This window comes from Bos mutus, chromosome 19, assembly GCF_027580195.1.
Source record: "Bos mutus isolate GX-2022 chromosome 19, NWIPB_WYAK_1.1, whole genome shotgun sequence".
Taxonomy (NCBI): domain Eukaryota; kingdom Metazoa; phylum Chordata; class Mammalia; order Artiodactyla; family Bovidae; genus Bos; species Bos mutus.
The window spans coordinates 12,996,077-13,013,493 of NC_091635.1; the positions used below are offsets into that span (position 1 = coordinate 12,996,077).

Genomic DNA, 17,417 nt, shown 5'->3' on the forward strand with positions numbered 1-17,417 from the left:
CACTCCTCATCCTGTCTCTTCGATGACCACCATATTCTCCACCTCCTGTGCTAACCTGATTTCCCCTCCATGCAGCCCACCTGCCTCTCTTTCTCCCTCATGTTTGTCTCTAAGCAAACCCCTCCCTCAGCTGCTTCAAACACTCCCCTTAACGGCTGTTGACCATGTCATTGGTCCAGAGATCTCCTCCATCACAGAATGTGTGTGTCTGAAAGGTAGTCTCCATTTTTCCCTGCACATCTGACTTCTCTGTTTGTGTCAATAATGCACTCTTGTACCCTGCGCACTTAGCCTAAAATCCGCCCACGCCAACCTGAGTGTGACAGCAGAGTTTTCTCTAAACATCCTCCAACCCCATTAACTTCCCCACCCAGGTTCCCCCATCTCAGTTGCATTATTGATCATTTAGTCCTTTTATGATTTGTCCTGTGAATATTTATCTGGCACTGCTTTTAGGCCAGATCCTCCAGATCACAGATGAACAAACACAACTCCTGCGTCAAAGAACTCAAAACCTGGGGTAGAAGACACACAACCACCCAGTAATTACAATTGAGTATGATGCTATGGTAACAGACGGCAAGGCGTGATGTTGGCTGCAGAAAGAGAGTGTGTGCATGTGTGTGCATGTGTGTGCGTGTGCACACAAACACATATTCAGTCATATCCCACTCTTTGTGGTTCCATGGACTGTAGCCTGCCAGGCAAGAATACTTGAGCTGGTTGCCATTTCCTACTCCAGGGAATCTTCCTGACCCAGGGATCAAACCCAGAAGTTCTCTTGTGTCTCCTGCATTGGAGGGCAGATTCTTTACCACTAGCACCGCCTGGGAAGCCCGCAGGAAGGGAGTAATCACACACAAAAAAAGTGAAAAAAAAAGTGAAAGTGTTAGTCGCAGCCAACTCTCTATGACACCATGGACCGTAGCCCGCCAGACTCCTTTGTCCATGGGATTCTCCAGGCTAGAATACTGGAGTGGGTTGCCATTCCCTTCTCCAGGGGATCTTTCCAACCCAGGGATTGAACCTGGGTCTCCTGCATTGCAGGCAGATTCTTTACTGTCTGAGCCACCAGGGAAGCCCAATCACACACAAGTAAACCAGAAAAGAGTCAGAGGAAAAAACGCTGGATTTGGGTTTTTGCTTTTTCTGACTTTCAAGGGTTTTTTCTCACAGCAAAACCCATGTCCATTATAGGAAAATAAGAATATGTAGAGAAGCAAAAAGACAGAAATTAATATCAACCAGAAATTAATATCAACAGAAATTAATATCAACTCAGAAATGACCATCATTAAGAAGTGAAGTATATGGTGCTGTTGTATGAAAATTGTACACATCTTAATTATGTTGAATTAAGTAGTGCTTCTCAGATCTACTGTATCCTACTTTTCTGTCTACTCATTCTAGTAATTTTTGAGAGTTTGACATTGAAACTCCAACTAAAAATCTTAATTTATCTACTTGAAAAATAATTATCATAAACTGGAACTATATGTAACTAGATGTATTTTTTCTGTATTTTCCAAGTCTCCTGTAAATGTGTTATCATGTTTTCATAATTTAAAAATATAAAAAATTTAAATATTTTTTTAAAAAATAAAAACTTTTTAAAAAGCATTGAGGTGTATGGAATTTCCCTGGTGGTTCAGTGAGTAACACTCCATGCTGCCAATGCAGGGGATACAGGTTCGACCCCTGGTAGGGGAGCTAATATCCCACATGCTGTGCAGAGCAGCCAAAGATTGTTTTTAAAAAAAAGAATTGAGATATATCATCTAGTCTTTTTTATGCTGATTTTCATGGCAAAACTGAGCCACACTGGACATTTTCTTTTAAAGTTGGCTGCCCCTCTGCGGCCACCACCCTGGGCTGGGGGCCCCTCTTCTCTGTGGCTCATCAGTCTACAGCCCTTGCCATACTACTCTGAAGTGTTCATCATGTATGTCTGCTTCCGCCTCCATCTGGAAGTTTCTTGAGGGCAGAGGGAGCCATTTTCCATCTCTTTCATCTGCGGTGTTCGGGGCAGTCAGGGAGGCTGGTCAGCCCTGGGGATGGCACTGCCCGCCATGCACTTCCACCCCTGCACACACAGACCGCACCTCTCCTTTGCCTCTCTTCCCCACAGGTTGAGCTGGGTCCCGGCCACAGAAGCCTGCTGGCAGGTTCTCTGCTGTGTTCTCCAGGTCACTGGAAACCTGAAGGAACTGGACCTGAGTGGAAACATCTTGAGCCGCTCTGCAGTACAGAGTCTTGATGAGGCCCTGAGATGCCCTGGGTGCCAGCTAGAGACCCTGCGGTGAGTCTGGCCTGGGCGCTGCTCTGAACAGGGATGGACAGGAGATCTAAGACGGACGCTGACTCTAGGAGGGGAACTGTCCTTGCATTCAGCAAATACTCACTGAGCCCCTCTCTGGCCCACCACTGCGCCAGGTGCCAGGGTCTCTATGGCAAACACACACAGGCAGGTGTCTATTCTCAGAGAGCTTGCAAAAGACCGACATTAATCAGGGAACCATGCTAATAAAGGTGTAACTACAGGGCCAGATAAGGGTCTCCAGTGGGAAATGTCCTTAAGGAAGGGACACTTGGGGACTTTGCTGGTGGTCCAGTGGTTAGGACTCAGCGCTTCCATTGCTGTGGGTTTCACTGGGGAACTAAGGTCTCATAAGCCTCACGGCACTGCCAAAAAAGTAAAACTACAGTAAGAGATCAATTTGTGCCTGTTAAAATGGCTATTATCAAAAAGGTAGAAATCACAAGTATTGGAGAGGATGTGGAGAAAATGTGTACTTTCTCATACACTGTTGGTGAGAATGGAAGTGGATGCAGCCACCGTGGAAAATGGTATAGATATTTCTCAAAAAAATAAATAAATAAATAACAGCACTATCATGTGAGCCAGCTATTCCACTTCTGGGCATTTATCTGAAGAAGATTTTTCTTGGGCTGGGCGTCTTGATGAACCACTCATCATTCAAGGCATTCATCATACATTTCCACCTCCTTCCCTTGTCAAAATTAATCATTTTTTCTGCCTTCAGCTGCACTTGACTTGTCCCTTGGGGCACCATCTACTTTTTAAGTGCCCACTATGTGCCAGACACTACTGTGGGCACTTGGGTCCAGCTAGTAATGAAAATGGGCAAAACTCCTTCTTCATGGAGCCTACATTCCAGAGGGGATGGGGAGAAAAAGTCAAAAGAACAAGTAAAGTATATTGCATGTGGTAAGGACTAGAGAGAAAAGTAAAGCAGAAAGGAGTAGAGAGTTGGGGCTGGGTGTGCCGTTTTAAATACGGAGGGTGGTGAGGCAAGGTTCCTGCAAGGGGACTTTTGAGCAAAGACCTGGGAGCAGGTAAGGGAACAAGCCATGAGCTATCAGGTAAGATAGCTTGTTCCAGCCAAAAGAAACAGCCAGTGCAGAGAACCTGAGGTGGGACCATGCCTGGAGTTTTTAAGGAACAGTGTGGAGGCCAGTGGAGATGCAGCTAAAATATGAGATGAGGACAGAGAGGACAAGGAGTCAGACCACCAGTGTCTCACAGACAAGGTCAAGGACCATGAATTTCTCTCTGATGATCTGGGAAAACGTGGGAGGATTTTGATCCAAAGAGATCCAAAACCTGACTTACTATTATTTGTTTCTATGTCTATCCCCCAGTGCCTGTGTATTTCTGGGGGCCTGGGGGCTAGAGGGTCTTACTGACCTCCACCTGGCCCACAGGTGTAGATGCTCAACAGGTTGTTCATGGGTGATTGTGGAAATCAACAGATAAGTAAAGGCAAGGCAATGGTCACGTGTCTCCCACAGGTTGGCCAGCTGCGGCCTCACAGCTGAGAGCTGCAAGGACATTGCCTCTGGGCTGAGCGCCAGCCAAACCCTGATGCAATTGGAATTGAGCTTCAACACACTCCTGGACGCAGGAGCTGAGCACCTTTGCCAGGGCCTGAGACAGCCAACCTGCAAGCTGCAGCGACTGTTGTAATTACTCTTCGTTGGCACTACTTTGTGGGGTGGGCACGGGGAGGCAGAAGGAGCTTCCCTAGCACCATGGGACAGAGAGAAAGCAAGGGCTCATGGAGGCCATGTTAGATTCCCACTGAAGCCCTCATATTCCTCCTTAACTTTTATTCTTATATTAGAAGCTCGCTCTTTTCTCATCCTGCATTGTAGATGCCCTTAATGTTGAAACCCACAAAATGCTGAAACCTATGTCAGGTAACTCTGGGCATTTGGGAGGGCCAAGGTAGTTAACAATGAGATCCAGGCATCCCAGTGGAACATTGGTGTAAATTAATCATACAACATCGATACAGTGAGTGAGCAGGATTCATAGGAATCACACGGAAGTGAAAAGGGGATGTGGTCTCTATCCTGAGTAGCTCCTTGGCTGCAAGAGGAATATTTAAATCTCCCAGGTTCCTGCAAACCAGACATGTCTTTATCTTCCTTTAATGTCACCCTAGAACCCTCATAGGGCCATAGGTACTAGAAAGGAAAACCAGATGCCAGTTAGGACATTGACTGGAGGCCGGCATGTGTCTTCCCTGCAGGCTGGCAGGCTGCGGCCTCACGTCTGGCTGCTGCCAGGACCTGGCCTCCATGCTCAGGGTCAGCCCCAGCCTGATGGAGCTAAACCTGCTGCAGAATGACCTGGACGACCTCGGCGTGAGGCTGCTCTGTGAAGGACTCAGGCACCCTTCCTGCCAGCTCATATGCCTATGGTGAGGCTCTGCAGGCCCCTTCTGGGCAGAGGGCAGGGAATGGGGGGAGGGGATGCAAGTGCCGTGGAACTGGACAGAGGAAAGAAAAGGGACAGGCAAATGCACAGTCAGCCAGGGTTCCTCACCAGCGACGCCACTTTCTTAGGCCGTGTGACTCAGGCAGCTCTTCACCTGAGACTTGGTTTCTTTATCTGTCTAATGGGACCATCATATCAGTAAAATGCGTGTGAACACTAGGACAGAGTTCAGACAGAAATGGGCTTGGAGCACCAGAGTCCGGAGTGGCTGAGGAGCAGTGAGCTCCCAGCCCTCCTTGCAGCCCTGCAGGCCCTGAGGGCGACGTTCTCTGAGCAGCAGCCCCTCCCATGTGTCTCAGCCACTTCCTCTTTCCTCCACTTCCTGAGAAGGAGTCCACTGGCTGTTTCTGTCTGAGCCCTTGCTTATAGCTCCTGGTAGGGCTCCAGACCCTCCAGACCCCATCTGCTCAGGTCCTCCGTTGAGCTCCAGCAGCCCTTAGAAACATAGTGGGAATCACAATGTTAGTGGCTCAGTCGTGTCTGACTTTGCGACCCCAAGGATGTTAGCCCATCGGGTTCCTCTGTCCATGGGATTTCCCAGGCACAAATACCGGAGTGGGTTTCCAGTCCCTTCTCAGGGGATCTTCCCGATCCAGGGATTGAACCCGGGTCTTCGAGGGGTCTGCAAAGTCTGGGCCCTGGCCACTCTTAGCCAGGACTCCCTCCTTTAGACTCTCAGGCCTAAAGATGAAGTTGGGGGCAAGATAACAAGATAAACATTCTGCAGGTGGGTTCCCCCAAGGCTAACCCTGACCGTTTCCAACCAGGGGAACTCCAGCTCCCTCCCCACCAAGCATTTCCGGCTACATACTGCAAGGCCTCTCCAGAGCTTAGCCGCAGCCGGGACATCTGAATTTGTGGCCAGCTCACTGGTTACTGGTCAGACCTGGGTTGCCTCAGAGCATCCTGTGCTCTGTGGTCCTGTGAAGGTTTCCGCTTCCTTCCTCCCGGAGTTCTGGGACTGGACTGGGAGGGACAGCCATCTACGGGGAGGGGTGGGGATGGGGGGTGTCCATCCTCTCCCTAGGGCACACTAGCTCTGATCGCAGCAATGAGTTCGGTGTGCACTGCCCTCTACAGTGTGTCCTGTCCACAGCTCACGACAGGTGGAGCACGTCTGTCTATGTTAGAAAGGGGGACACGAGGGCCCAGAAAGAGCAACAGCTATCTGAAATCTGAAGCAGCCCAGAACACAAGGCCAGGAGAACGGAAACAGGGCACTCTCCTTTCCAGCAAACCATCTAGCCTCTGAGCAGGAAATCCCAGGACCTACCCTTGGGTGGTCATCTTGAGGCTGTGGGGAATGGGTATTCTGTGGTGGACGCAGTGAGCCGCTGCCCAGATGCTCTCCAGGAATGAGGATGTAATCCTAAGCCACTGGGAATGCTTAGGATTCACAGCCAGCTACTGGGATGACATTTGCCTACAAGGGCCCCCTCTCCCAAGATCTCATCCCCTTCCTGGAGTCACCTGCATCCAGGCCTGACCAATGTCAGGGTATAACGACCCAGTCCCTCTCCCCAATTTGGGACAGCTCTGAGGGATCATCCCGACTTCAGAGCCTCCAGTAGCCTTGGCTGAGGTCTCCACTGAGACGACATCACAGCCCAACTTCTTCCTCTCTGCCCAGACCTGTTTCCTTCTCCCCGCCACCCTGGTGTTGATCCAAGAACACTGCCTAGTAAACCTCACTCCACTTGCCATCTCAGAGCCCAATCCCGAGCAAACCCAACCTGCAATAGTTTCCTCTAGGAGGTGGCAGATTTCACCATCCTGAGCCCCCAGGGACCTCAGGATCACACAGGGGTCCTGGGAGAGCCAGGCTTCCTTTGTGCTTGCAGGCTGGACCAGACTCAGCTGAGCGAGGAGGTGACCAAGATGCTGAGGGCCCTGGAGAGGCAGAAGCCTCAGCTGCTAGTCTCCGGGATATGGTAAGGTGGGGAGACTCAGAACCCCCTCCTGCTGTTCCAGGCCCGGCTGAGTCCTTGGGGCAGGTCCAGAACCAAGAGATGGGGAAAGACATGTGGGGTGGAGGTAGACACGGCAGAGCGGGGAAGAAACCAGGAAAGCACGGCAGCCAGAGATAGGTTTGGGCGTTAATTTGTTTAGTGCGAACGGAATTATGCCACTCCTCTGCTTAAACCTTTCCCTTAGATGAATGTGCGTGTGCCAAGTCGTTTCAGTCGTGTCCGACTCTGTGTGACCCTATGGACTGTAGCCTGGCAGGCTCCTGTGTCCATGGGATTTCCCAGGAAAGAATACTGGAGTGGGTTGCCATTGCCTCCTCCAATAAGAAGATTTAAAAAAAAAACAAAAAAAAGTGAGTGGTTGCCTTGATGAGATTTGGAACTTGGAAAGCAATGACCACCAGGGGGAGGCAAAGACAAAGAGAGAGAGTCTAGGAAGAGCCAGACCACCTCCACCCCGACCCTCACCCACCAATACATATAGACACACAGCCAGAGAGGCTGGAGGGCTGAACCCCAGAGATGGGAGACTCCCTCTTCCTCCCCAGGGAATCTGCTGCAGCGCCCACATTCTTCCAGTTTGGTGCATTTCAACCTGTGACCACAAAGGGCAACTGTTCCCTGAATCTCCTCAGCTGTGCCTCACCTGAAAAGGAAAGGAAAGGGCTCCTAGCTTTAGGAGGATCTACTTGTCACAGAACAACATGCCCTGCATCCCTCACACGACGTGTGAGGCACACAGCAGTGAACAAGGGCCCAAATTCCAGGAGCTCAGCCCAGCAGGTGCAAATTATTCCCTCCCCACCCCCACCCCCACCCCAGCCTCCCACCTCCGCCCAAAGAACTACATCTGGTATTCTCTAAGGACACTGATGGGCCCACTGGATTCTATGCAGAGCAGCTGAGCTGAGCTCTGAAGGATGGGAGGGGCATGCTGGGCCCGGAAGGGGTTGATTCCAGGCAGAGGTGGTGTAGCTTGCTGAATAAGAGCCAAATGCCTGAAGTGCATAGAAGCCAAGACTAGGGCACTGGTTTTTGAGAAAAGAAAGAGCTTTATTGCAAGGTCCACTAGCAAGAGCACAGGAGGTGAGGCTCTCAAATCGATCCAGGATTCAGGGCGACATTTAAGGGGTTTAGAGAAATGTCAATCTTGGAAGCTGATTGGCTAGTTTCGAATAAGCCAAACAAGCTACTTGCACTGCTGGAAGCCAGATCTTCCTTTTTTGAAGGACTTCTAGCCCCTAAAAGGGCTCCTGGGGCAACATTTCTATTCTCTAAGTTCTGTAGACTGAAGGTTCTAGGTTCTGTATACTGGAGACATAGATTCTGTCTTGCGTGGGGGTGCTATCTAAATAACTCAAGGCTGAATTAATCAACTTATTTAAAGGCGGCAAAACCAGTTTAAGCTGGTTCATGTTTTACTTGCTGTTTCAGTAGAGGCACTGAGCTTAGCTTCTTTGAGGAATAGGAGATCAGGGACCTGGAGCAGAGCTACTCAAAGTGTGGTCCTCAGAATCAGCAGCAGAATCAACATCCCCTGGGAGCTGGCAGAGTTTCCCGGGCGGATCAATAGTAAATAACCCACCTACCGAAACAGGAGACTCTGGTTTGATCCCTGGGTCAGGAAGATCCCCTAGAGAAGGAAAGGACAACTCACCCACGTGTTCTTGCCTGGAAAGTCCCATGGACGGAGAGGCCTGGCGGACTAAAGTCTGTAGGGTGGCAAAAGAGACATGATTTAGCAACAGTAAGGAGTTCAGTAGCAACAGTAAGGAGCTCAGTAGAAAGGCCCCACTCCAGACCTGCTGAGTCAGAATCTTGGGGTGGGCCCAGGAATCCATGTTCTAACCCAGGCCTTCAGGTGATTTTTAACACTGATTTAGAGCCATGGGGGCAGGGAGACTGGCACAGGTGGGGCTGGGGATAGGAGGCAGTACCTAACATCTTCTGGGCCACATTAAGAATTTCGATCTTACTCCCCAAATCAATAGACATTTCAGGGCTTCAGCATCAAAGTTCTGTGCCAGGTTCCCATTTTCAGATCAGCTGCTGAGTGGACAGTGCACTGAGGGTCAAGAGCAAAAACCGGGAACCCTTTAAGATGAGGCAGTGGTTCCAGCCACAGATGCCAGGGCCTGGGAGCAGGGTGGAGGCCGTGGAGGTGGAGAGAAGAGAAAAGAGCTATTTTGGAGGCTGCGTCAAGGTGATCAGTCAGCTCTCAGAATGGCCAAGGGAGAAGTCAGGATGATGCCTCAGTTCTGGTATAAACAGCTGGGTGGATGGGGGCCATTCATGGAAGCAGGGACTACAGGAGAAGCCCAATGGGGATCAGGAGTTGAAATTCCGATGAGTTGAACTCAAATGGGGATGTTGTGGAGACAGCCCCCAGAATCCTCCACGATCTCAGGGAGAATGAATTCTGTCCAGGAAGCCAAGTCTGAGGATCCTTCACAAGGGCCCAGGTGGAGCAGAGATGAGTGATACATCCTCCCTCAAGCGGCAGAGACAAGCATCAGGTAGTTTGAAGGGGCCAGACTGGGAGCATCATGATGTGGGCTTACAGGGGTGGAGGGGGTGATGGCAGCTATGAAAGGTCATTCCCTCCACCCTCCTGCCTCTGGAGTGGGACAGAGACACCTAGGGGAGACTCCATGGGAGATCTTCCACTACCCGAACCTTGCAGAATTTCTGCTTCCCTCTCTTCCAGCCTCAGGGGGCTGGACTGTTCCTCTCCTAAATATCCACAGCATGACTCATACTCTGAACCAGAGCCCAGTCTCTTAAGGCCCACTCTGGGCTTCTAAAGCCTGGAATCCCCTCTCCATCCCTGCCTGTCCATCTTTGGAGCCCTGTTCCCCTCAGAAGCTAACCACCTGGGGCGTGCTGGGAAGAGCGACAATTCTGGGAAGTGAGAAAGGGGAGGGAGGAGGGTTTGGGCAAGGGGAGGCACCAGGATTGAGCCCCCTTGGATAGCAGGCAGACTGGACTTGGGAAGGGCCCCTCTGTGGTCTAGCCTAGGGGGCAGCCAGGCAGAAGAACCTAAAGCTGGCCACTGCCCTGTCTGCTACAGAGGGCAGCTCTCCTCAAGCAGCACAGGTGAGGCTCTTCTGTCCGTCTTCTCCTGCCCCTCCGGAGGACGAGCACATGGAGTCTCTGGGGACCGAGGATGACCTCTGGGGCCCCACAGGGCCTGTGGCTACCGAGGCGGTTGACGAAGAGAGGAGCCTGTACCGGTAAGTGAGGGGGCCTGGCCTGTCCCACCCCCTCCATCCCCATGCTGGGTCCCCACAGACAGTCTGCACCCCATTCATGGTCCATTGTATTCCCTCACCACGCCACCATGCAAAGAAAGACAGAGCTGAGATGTTGGTTGGTGTTTTATTATGAAAAAAGAAGGGGTTTGGGCTTCCTGGTGGCTCAGACGGTAAAGCGTCTGTCTACAATGTGAGAGACCTGGGTTCGATCCCTGGGTTGGGAAGATTCCCTGGAGAAGGAAATGGCAACCCACTCCAGTACTCTTGCCTTGAAAATCCCATGGACAGAGGAGCTTGGTGCAGGCTACTATCCATGGGGTCGCAAAGAGTCGTGCACGACTGAGCAACTTCACTTCACTTTGGATGGGGGAGGAAGAACGTTGGTTGGGATTTTTTTAATATTTATTTGTATTTATTTATTTTTGGCTGTGCCAGGCCTTAGTTGCAGCACGTGGGATCTAGTTCCCTGACCAAGGATCGAACCCAGGCCCCCTGCATTGGGAGCTCAGGGTCTTAGCCAATGGACTACCAAGGAAGTCCCTAGAAAAAGAGAGTTTGTTATGAAAATTTTTAAATAGACACACAAGTGGAGTCCAGGGAACTTCCATGTACCCACTATTCAGCTTCAACCTTCATTTTACCAACTTTGTTTCAACTATCCACTTTCCGCCCCTTTTTTCACAATATTTTTAAGTCCAAAGAAATGGGTGCTTTTTGCTTTAAATTTTTTGTGATACCTTTCAAAAAGGTCAAATAAAGACCTTTTCTTCCATAACCACAATGTCATTTTTCACATGTCAAGAAGTTTACAATTAAGCCTTTCATATCCGTCCAATGTCCAATCCTTATTCAAATCTGGTCAATTGTATAAAGTGTGTCTTTGCAGATGATTTGTTCTAATCATGATCCAAAGACAGCCCACTTGTTGTATTTGACTTGTGCTGCTTTAATCTCACAGCTTGCGTCTCCTGCATTGGCAGGCGGGTTCCTTACCACTAGCACCACCCAGGAAGCCCAGGGGAGCCAGTTCAGTTCAGTTCAGTCGCTCAGTCACTCAGTTGGGTCCGACTCTTTGCAACCCCATGAATCGCAACACGCCAGGCCTCCCCGTCCATCACCATCTCCCAGAGTTCGCTCAAACTCACGTCCATCGAGTCGGTGATGCCATCCAGCCATCTCATCCTCTGTTGTCCCCTTCTCCTCCTGCCCCCAATCCCTCCCAGCATCAGAGTCTTTTCCAATGAGTCAACTCTTCACATGAGGTGGCCAAAGTACTGGAGTTTCATCTTTAGCATCATTCCTTCCAAAGAAATCCCAGGGCTGATCTCCTTTAGAATGGACTGGTTGGATCTCTTTGCAGTCCAAGGGACTCTCAAGAGTCTTCTCCAACACCACAGTTCAAAAGCATCAATTCTTCAGCGCTCAGCTTTCTTCACAGTCCAACTCTCACATCCATACATGACCACAGGAAAAACCATAGCCTTGACTAGACAGACCTTTGTTGGCAAAGTAATGTCTCTGCTTTTCAACATGCTATCCAGTATTCAAATTCAAATCCATCTGACTTCAATGTCTGGGCTTACAGCCACTCTGTAGGATCCATAGTGCCCAGCACAGGGCCTAGCACCCAGTAGGTGCTCAGTGAGTCTGGGTACAGTAATCCAGTGTCCACTTCTCCCCATTTTTCGCAGCATTCACTTGCCCATGGCCGGCTTCTACCACTGGCCCAACACGGGTCTCCGCTTTGAGGTGAGAGGGCCAGTGACCATTGAAATTGAATTCTGTGCCTGGGACCAGTTCCTGAACAGGAATTTCCCACAGCGCAGCTGGCTGGCTGCAGGGCCTCTGTTTGACATCAAGGCTGAACCAGGCGCTGTGGCAGCCGTGTTCCTCCCTCACTTTGTGGCCTTCCGAGGTAAGCAGGGGGGAGAGGCGGGAGCAAGGTGATGGTGGTAAGAATGGGCCTGAAAGGGGCTTTGGAGGTGATGTCCTGAGGGGGACTCATGGCTTCCTTAGAGAGACTGAGAAAGGATTAACAGAAATGGAGACAGCTTTTCTCTCATTCCATGGTGCTCTGGGCATATCTTTTTTGAAGCACTTTTGTCCCCAGATTCATAATTATTTTTGCCTGAATTACTTAAAGGCTTCCCTAAATAGAAAGTACAATACAAGCTAACATTGAACTTCCCTGGTGGTACAGGTAAGAATCTGCCTGTCGATGTAGGAGACATGGGTTCAATCCCTCGTCCGGGAAGATCCCACTTTCCGTGGAGCAACTAAGCCTGTGTGCCACAACTATTGAGCCTGTGCTCTAGAGCCCATGCTCTGCGGGCAGAGAAGTCCCACTTGCTGCAATTAGCCTGTGTGCAGTGACGAAGACCCAGGGAAAGCCATAAATAAATACAACAGGGAGCGGATATCAATTATTCTGAAAATAAAACATTATAAAAAATAATCTCACAGTCAAAAACTACAAACAGTAAATAAGGCATCACAAACGAGGACCAGAAGAAACACAGGTACCAGAACTGGTCCTGTTAAATGAATACATTAATTAAAATAACTTAAAAATAAGAAAATAATAAGAATTGATCCCATAAAGAGTTCGCACTTTTTGTGTTATCAGAAACAAAACACAAAATAAATGTGTTTCATATACTTATGGGGCTTCCCTCATAGCTCAGTTGGTAAAGAATCTGCCTGCAATGCAGAAGACCTGGGTTCAATTCCTGGGTTGGGAAGATCCCCTGGAAAAGGAAATGACAATCCACTCCAGTATTCTGGTTGGGTTACAGTCCATGGGGTCCCAAGAGTTTGACATGACTTAGCGACTAAACCACCATCAGTTCAGTTCAGTTCAGTCACTCAGTCGTGTCCGACTCTTTGCAACCCCATATACTTATAGAAATCACCCTGGGGAAAAATAAGCAAAAAGCAATAAATCATTAAAAATGACAAATCAGATTTGGAAAAAAGCTAATTAAAGAAAATAAGAAAACATTAAAAAAAAAAAAAAGATTAAGTGACATGGAGGATAGGATACTATGAGGAGGCCTAGAATACACCTAATCAGAATTCCAGAGGATATGGCAGAGAGAACGGAGAAGATGAAATATTCAAAGAGAGAATTGCCAGGAAATTTCTATGATCACTGAAAGATGTGACTTCTCTGTGCTGTGCTGTGCTTAGTCGCTCAGTTGTGTCTGACTCTTTGCGACCCCATGGACCACCAGCCTTTTCTGTCCATGGGGATTCTCCAGGCAAGAATACTGGAGTGGGTTGCCATGCCCTCCTTCAGGGGATCTTCCCAACCCAGGTCTCCCACATTGCAGGTGGATTCTTTATCATCTAAGCCACCAAGGAAGCCCAAAAGGTAGTACTCTAGTCTCCCCATTGGGGAATTGAACCCCAGTCTCCCACATGACAGGCAGGGATACTCACCATGATTCTAAGAGGAAGACACACAATGATGAGAAATCGAAAAAATCCATGGGCTATGACAGAAACATGAAAAGGTGTTGCTTCAAAGAAAGACTAGTGGAAAAGAGGAAGATGGTAATTATAGTTGTATTTAGTCAATTCTTCAGCATTTTGTCAGACGGTGATATTATTTTCACACACAAAAAAAGCAATGAATGTGCTCTCTGGGTGCCTCTTCTGGGATTAAAATCAGTCAGCAATGTTCTGACTGGTGCCCATCAGCCTAAGGGCCTTGCCTGGCTTGCTCAATGTCCTTCTGCTACCTGGAAACCACTGCATTGCTGAAGTTGCCAAGCAACACAGAGATGGAACCGGGACTCCTGATTTCTAAGCCTGTGTCTCTCCCACTACCAGCCTTCATCTCTCAAGCTGTCTCTTCATCTCAAACTCATCAGTGTCCATGCCTTGTCAGACTTCTTGACTGCAAACTAACTCTGGCTGATTTAGGCAGGAAAGGAATATATAAAAAGATTCCTGAGTAACTTGTAGACTTAGCAAAAGATTAGGCAACATTAAAACAAAAAAAAAAAAAAGCAGGCAGTGTGCAAGGATGCTGAGAACCAAGAAAACTAGGAAGAAACCTGTGCTGCAGGCACAGCCATCGCAGGACCCTCCTGCCATGGTGGCCGCCGGACTCTTGACCCCACTGCTACTGCCGAAAGAATCTCTCTTCATTCTCTCTAGATCCAGGTCCTGGTAAGGAGCATTCACTTACTCAAGTTTTGGTCACATGCCTGCATCATAGCCACCAGGGAATAACAGCTTCCAGGGTGGGAGGCCCAGCTTGTCTCCTGCTGAGACCCCCCACACTGGTGGGGAAGGGGTTCTTCCCTAAAAGAAGACTATGAATGGTGGGTGGCCCTTGGATGCTCCATTTCCTCACTGTCCCTTCCTCCTCCTTGTCCTCCCTCTGCCTGGAGTCAAACCTGCCAACATCACTCGGTGGCCCTCATGGTTAGAGAATCCACATCAGCCAGTAACCCTAGGGTCCATAGCTTTCCCGACTCCCGGGCCAGGGGCTGGTCCTCTGTATGGGTTTGGCTAAAGGGAGTTTCTGTGGTGCTCCCACCCCAGAGACAGTATTGCCTGAGGCCCCCAAAGGTGGCAGGCCTGTGTACAATGGCTTCCCTAGGAAGGCCACTGAGCCTACACTCAAGTACGTCACTCCCCCAGCCAAGTCTGACTCAGTGAGGCACTAAGTCCTTGCCTCTCATATCCATCCCTTGACAGGGAACGATGTGGACATCTCCCAGTTTCAAGTGGCCCACTTCAAAGAGGAGGGGATGCTCCTGGAGAAGCCAGCCAGGGTGACGCCATGTTACGCCGTTCTGGAAAACCCCAGCTTCTCGCCCATGGGAGTTCTACTGAGGATGGTCCAAACTGCCCTGCGCTTCATTCCCATCACCTCCACTGTGTTGCTCTACCATTACCTCCAGCCTGAAGAAGTTACCTTCCACCTCTACCTGATCCCCAGCGATTGCTCCATTCAGAAGGTGGCAATAAGAGCCAGAAAGGTTGGGCCAGGGTGGGCTTGACAGCAAACAGGAAACACAACCAAAGAGTCCCCTAGATGGGTCAACTGGGAACTGGGATGGGCTACTTATAAACAGGAACCTTGACATGGGTAAATTATCCTGCTCCCGTCTCCTCTGGCTGACTCTGCCACACCATCACTCATCTCAGGACAAGCCTCTTCCCAGGAGTCAAAAGAATGGGTGGTTTCCATGCTTATTGTTATTGTTGTTGTTTGGTCACTAAGTCATGTCCAACTCTTTGTGATGCCCCGGACTACAGCATGGACTCCAGGCTTTCCTGTCCTTCACCGTCTCTCAGAGTTTGCTCAAACTCATGTCCACTGTGTTGATGATGCCATCCAACCATTTCATCCTCTGTCATCCCCTTCTCCTCCTGCTCTTAATCTTTTCCAGCATCAGGGTCTTTTCCAATAAGTTGGCTCTTCGCATCAGGTAGTCAAAGTATTGGAGCTTAGAACTGTCTCTTTTCCTCTGTTACCATGTCTTCTCCAACATTGCCCCAGCTCTCACCCTGAGCACAGCAGAGGCCAAGCATGGGTGGGGGGTGGGAAGGCAGCAGGGGTGGTACAACCCCCATCACCCACACAAACACACAGAAACATCATCTCACTTTGTTCAGACCAGGTTCTGTAGGCAGAATCTGAGTCAGGGTCCAGACATATCTGCTTTGATCCTTGTTCTGTACTCCTCAGGCCATAGACAATGAAGAAAAGATGTTCCAGTTTGTGCGAATTCACAAGCCACCCCCGCTGACCCCACTCTACATGGGCTCCCGCTACATTGTGTCTGGTTCAGAGAAGCTGGAAATACTGCCCGAGGTGAGCAGCCCAGGTGGTCAGCCATCCCTGGGGTCAGAGCTCTTGCTTGGAAATGGTCTCAGAGCTTTCCCAGGGACCGGGTGAACTGGGGTTGGGCAAACAGCAAGTGGGGCTTCCCTGGTAGCTCAGCTGGTAAAGAATTTGCCTGCAATGCAGGAGACCCCAGTTTGATCCCTGGAGAATCCCCACGGACAGAGGAACTGGTGTGCTATACTTCACAGAACTGGACACCACTGAGTGACTAAGCACAACACAGACAGCAAGTGAGATTTAGGGTGACCAGGAATGCTTCAAAGGGTAGGAGACAGGAAGTTGGGGAGGGTCACATTCAGGATGGGGACAACATTGGGAAGAGTTGGGCTATAGAGTGACAATGACCTCCAATTAAAGCCACCAAGGACTTCCCTGGCAGTCTAGTGGTTAAGACTCCATACACCCCCACTCTCCCCCACCCCACCAAAAAAAGACCCCACACCCCCAGTGCTGGGGGCCCAGGTTCAATCCCTCGTCAGGGAACTAGCCCCCACTCTCCACAACTAGAGAAAGCCTTTGGGCAACAACAAAGACCCAGTGCAGCCAAAAATAAATAAGGATTTTAAAAAGAAAGAAAAAAGCAGGGTCTAAAGATTGACTTCAGTCCAGGAAATGGTCAGGGCTAAGTGAGGTTAAGCAGGGCCAAGTGAGGTGTCAGGTGAAAGATCTTACTAGCAGACTGAAAGGTGGCTTCTCACTCAGTGATCCTCTCTCTCTCTGCAGGAATTGGAGCTCTGCTATCGGAGCCCCAGAGAATCTCAGCTGTTCTCTGAGTTCTACGTTCGCCATTTGAGGTCAGGGATCAGGTTGCAAATAAGCAGCAAGAAAGATGGGACTGTGGTGTGGGAAGCCTTGGTGAAGCCAGGTAAAGTCAAGTCCAGGGAGCACAGAGGTGGGACAAGAGAAAGTCAAAGAGTGTGTGTGTGTGTGTGTGTGAAAGAGAGAGTTTGTATTATCACAACTTGCTGATGAAAAGAAATAGTCCAGGGGAGTCCTGTGCCTTTTCCTAGTGACGACAACTGATAGGAGCAGAATTGGAACTCAGGTTCAGTTCACTTCAGTTCAGTCGCTCAGTCGTGCCCAACTCTTTGCAATCCCATGGACTGCAGCATGCCAGGCTTCCCTGTCCATCACCAACTCCTGGAGTTTACCCAAACTCATTTCCATTGAGTCCATGATGCCATCCAACCATCTCATCCTCTATTGTCCCCTCCTCCTGCCTTCAATCTTTCCCAGCATCAGGGTCTTTTCCAATGAGTCAGTACTTCGCATCAGGTGGCCAAAGTATTGGAGCTTCTGCTTCAGCATCAGTCCTTCCAATGAATATTCAGGACTGATTTCCTTTAGGATGGACTGTTTGATCTCCTTGCAGTCCAAGGGAGTCTCAAGAGTCTTCTCCAATACTACAGTCCGAAAGCATCAATTCTTCGGAACTCAGGTTAACCTGACTGTAAGCCCTGTGCTCTCTCTCTCTTGCACCATATGTGTCCACTCTGCCCTTGAATAGAGTTTGATACCCACAAGGT

General features: G+C 49.6%; 1 protein-coding gene across 8 annotated transcripts in view; it reads left to right on the top strand.

Annotated features, from left to right (window-relative positions):
- The window catches only part of NLRP1 (NLR family pyrin domain containing 1), a 34,634-nt gene that overhangs the window by 10,573 nt on the left and 6,644 nt on the right, over positions 1-17,417 (top strand). For 5 of the 8 annotated variants that reach the window (XM_070389281.1, XM_070389277.1, XM_070389282.1 and 2 more), the window contains 10 exons: positions 2,129-2,299; positions 3,814-3,984; positions 4,557-4,727; positions 6,646-6,735; positions 9,199-9,287; positions 9,842-10,004; positions 11,717-11,940; positions 14,736-14,998; positions 15,733-15,858; positions 16,615-16,756. In XM_070389281.1, coding sequence (XP_070245382.1) covers positions 2,129-2,299; positions 3,814-3,984; positions 4,557-4,727; positions 6,646-6,735; positions 9,199-9,287; positions 9,842-10,004; positions 11,717-11,940; positions 14,736-14,998; positions 15,733-15,858; positions 16,615-16,756 — 1,610 coding nt within the window. The remainder of the gene's footprint in view (positions 1-2,128; positions 2,300-3,813; positions 3,985-4,556; positions 4,728-6,645; positions 6,736-9,198; positions 9,288-9,841; positions 10,005-11,716; positions 11,941-14,735; positions 14,999-15,732; positions 15,859-16,614; positions 16,757-17,417) is intronic. The other 3 variants (XM_070389279.1, XM_070389280.1, XM_070389283.1) reach the window with 3 other exon arrangements.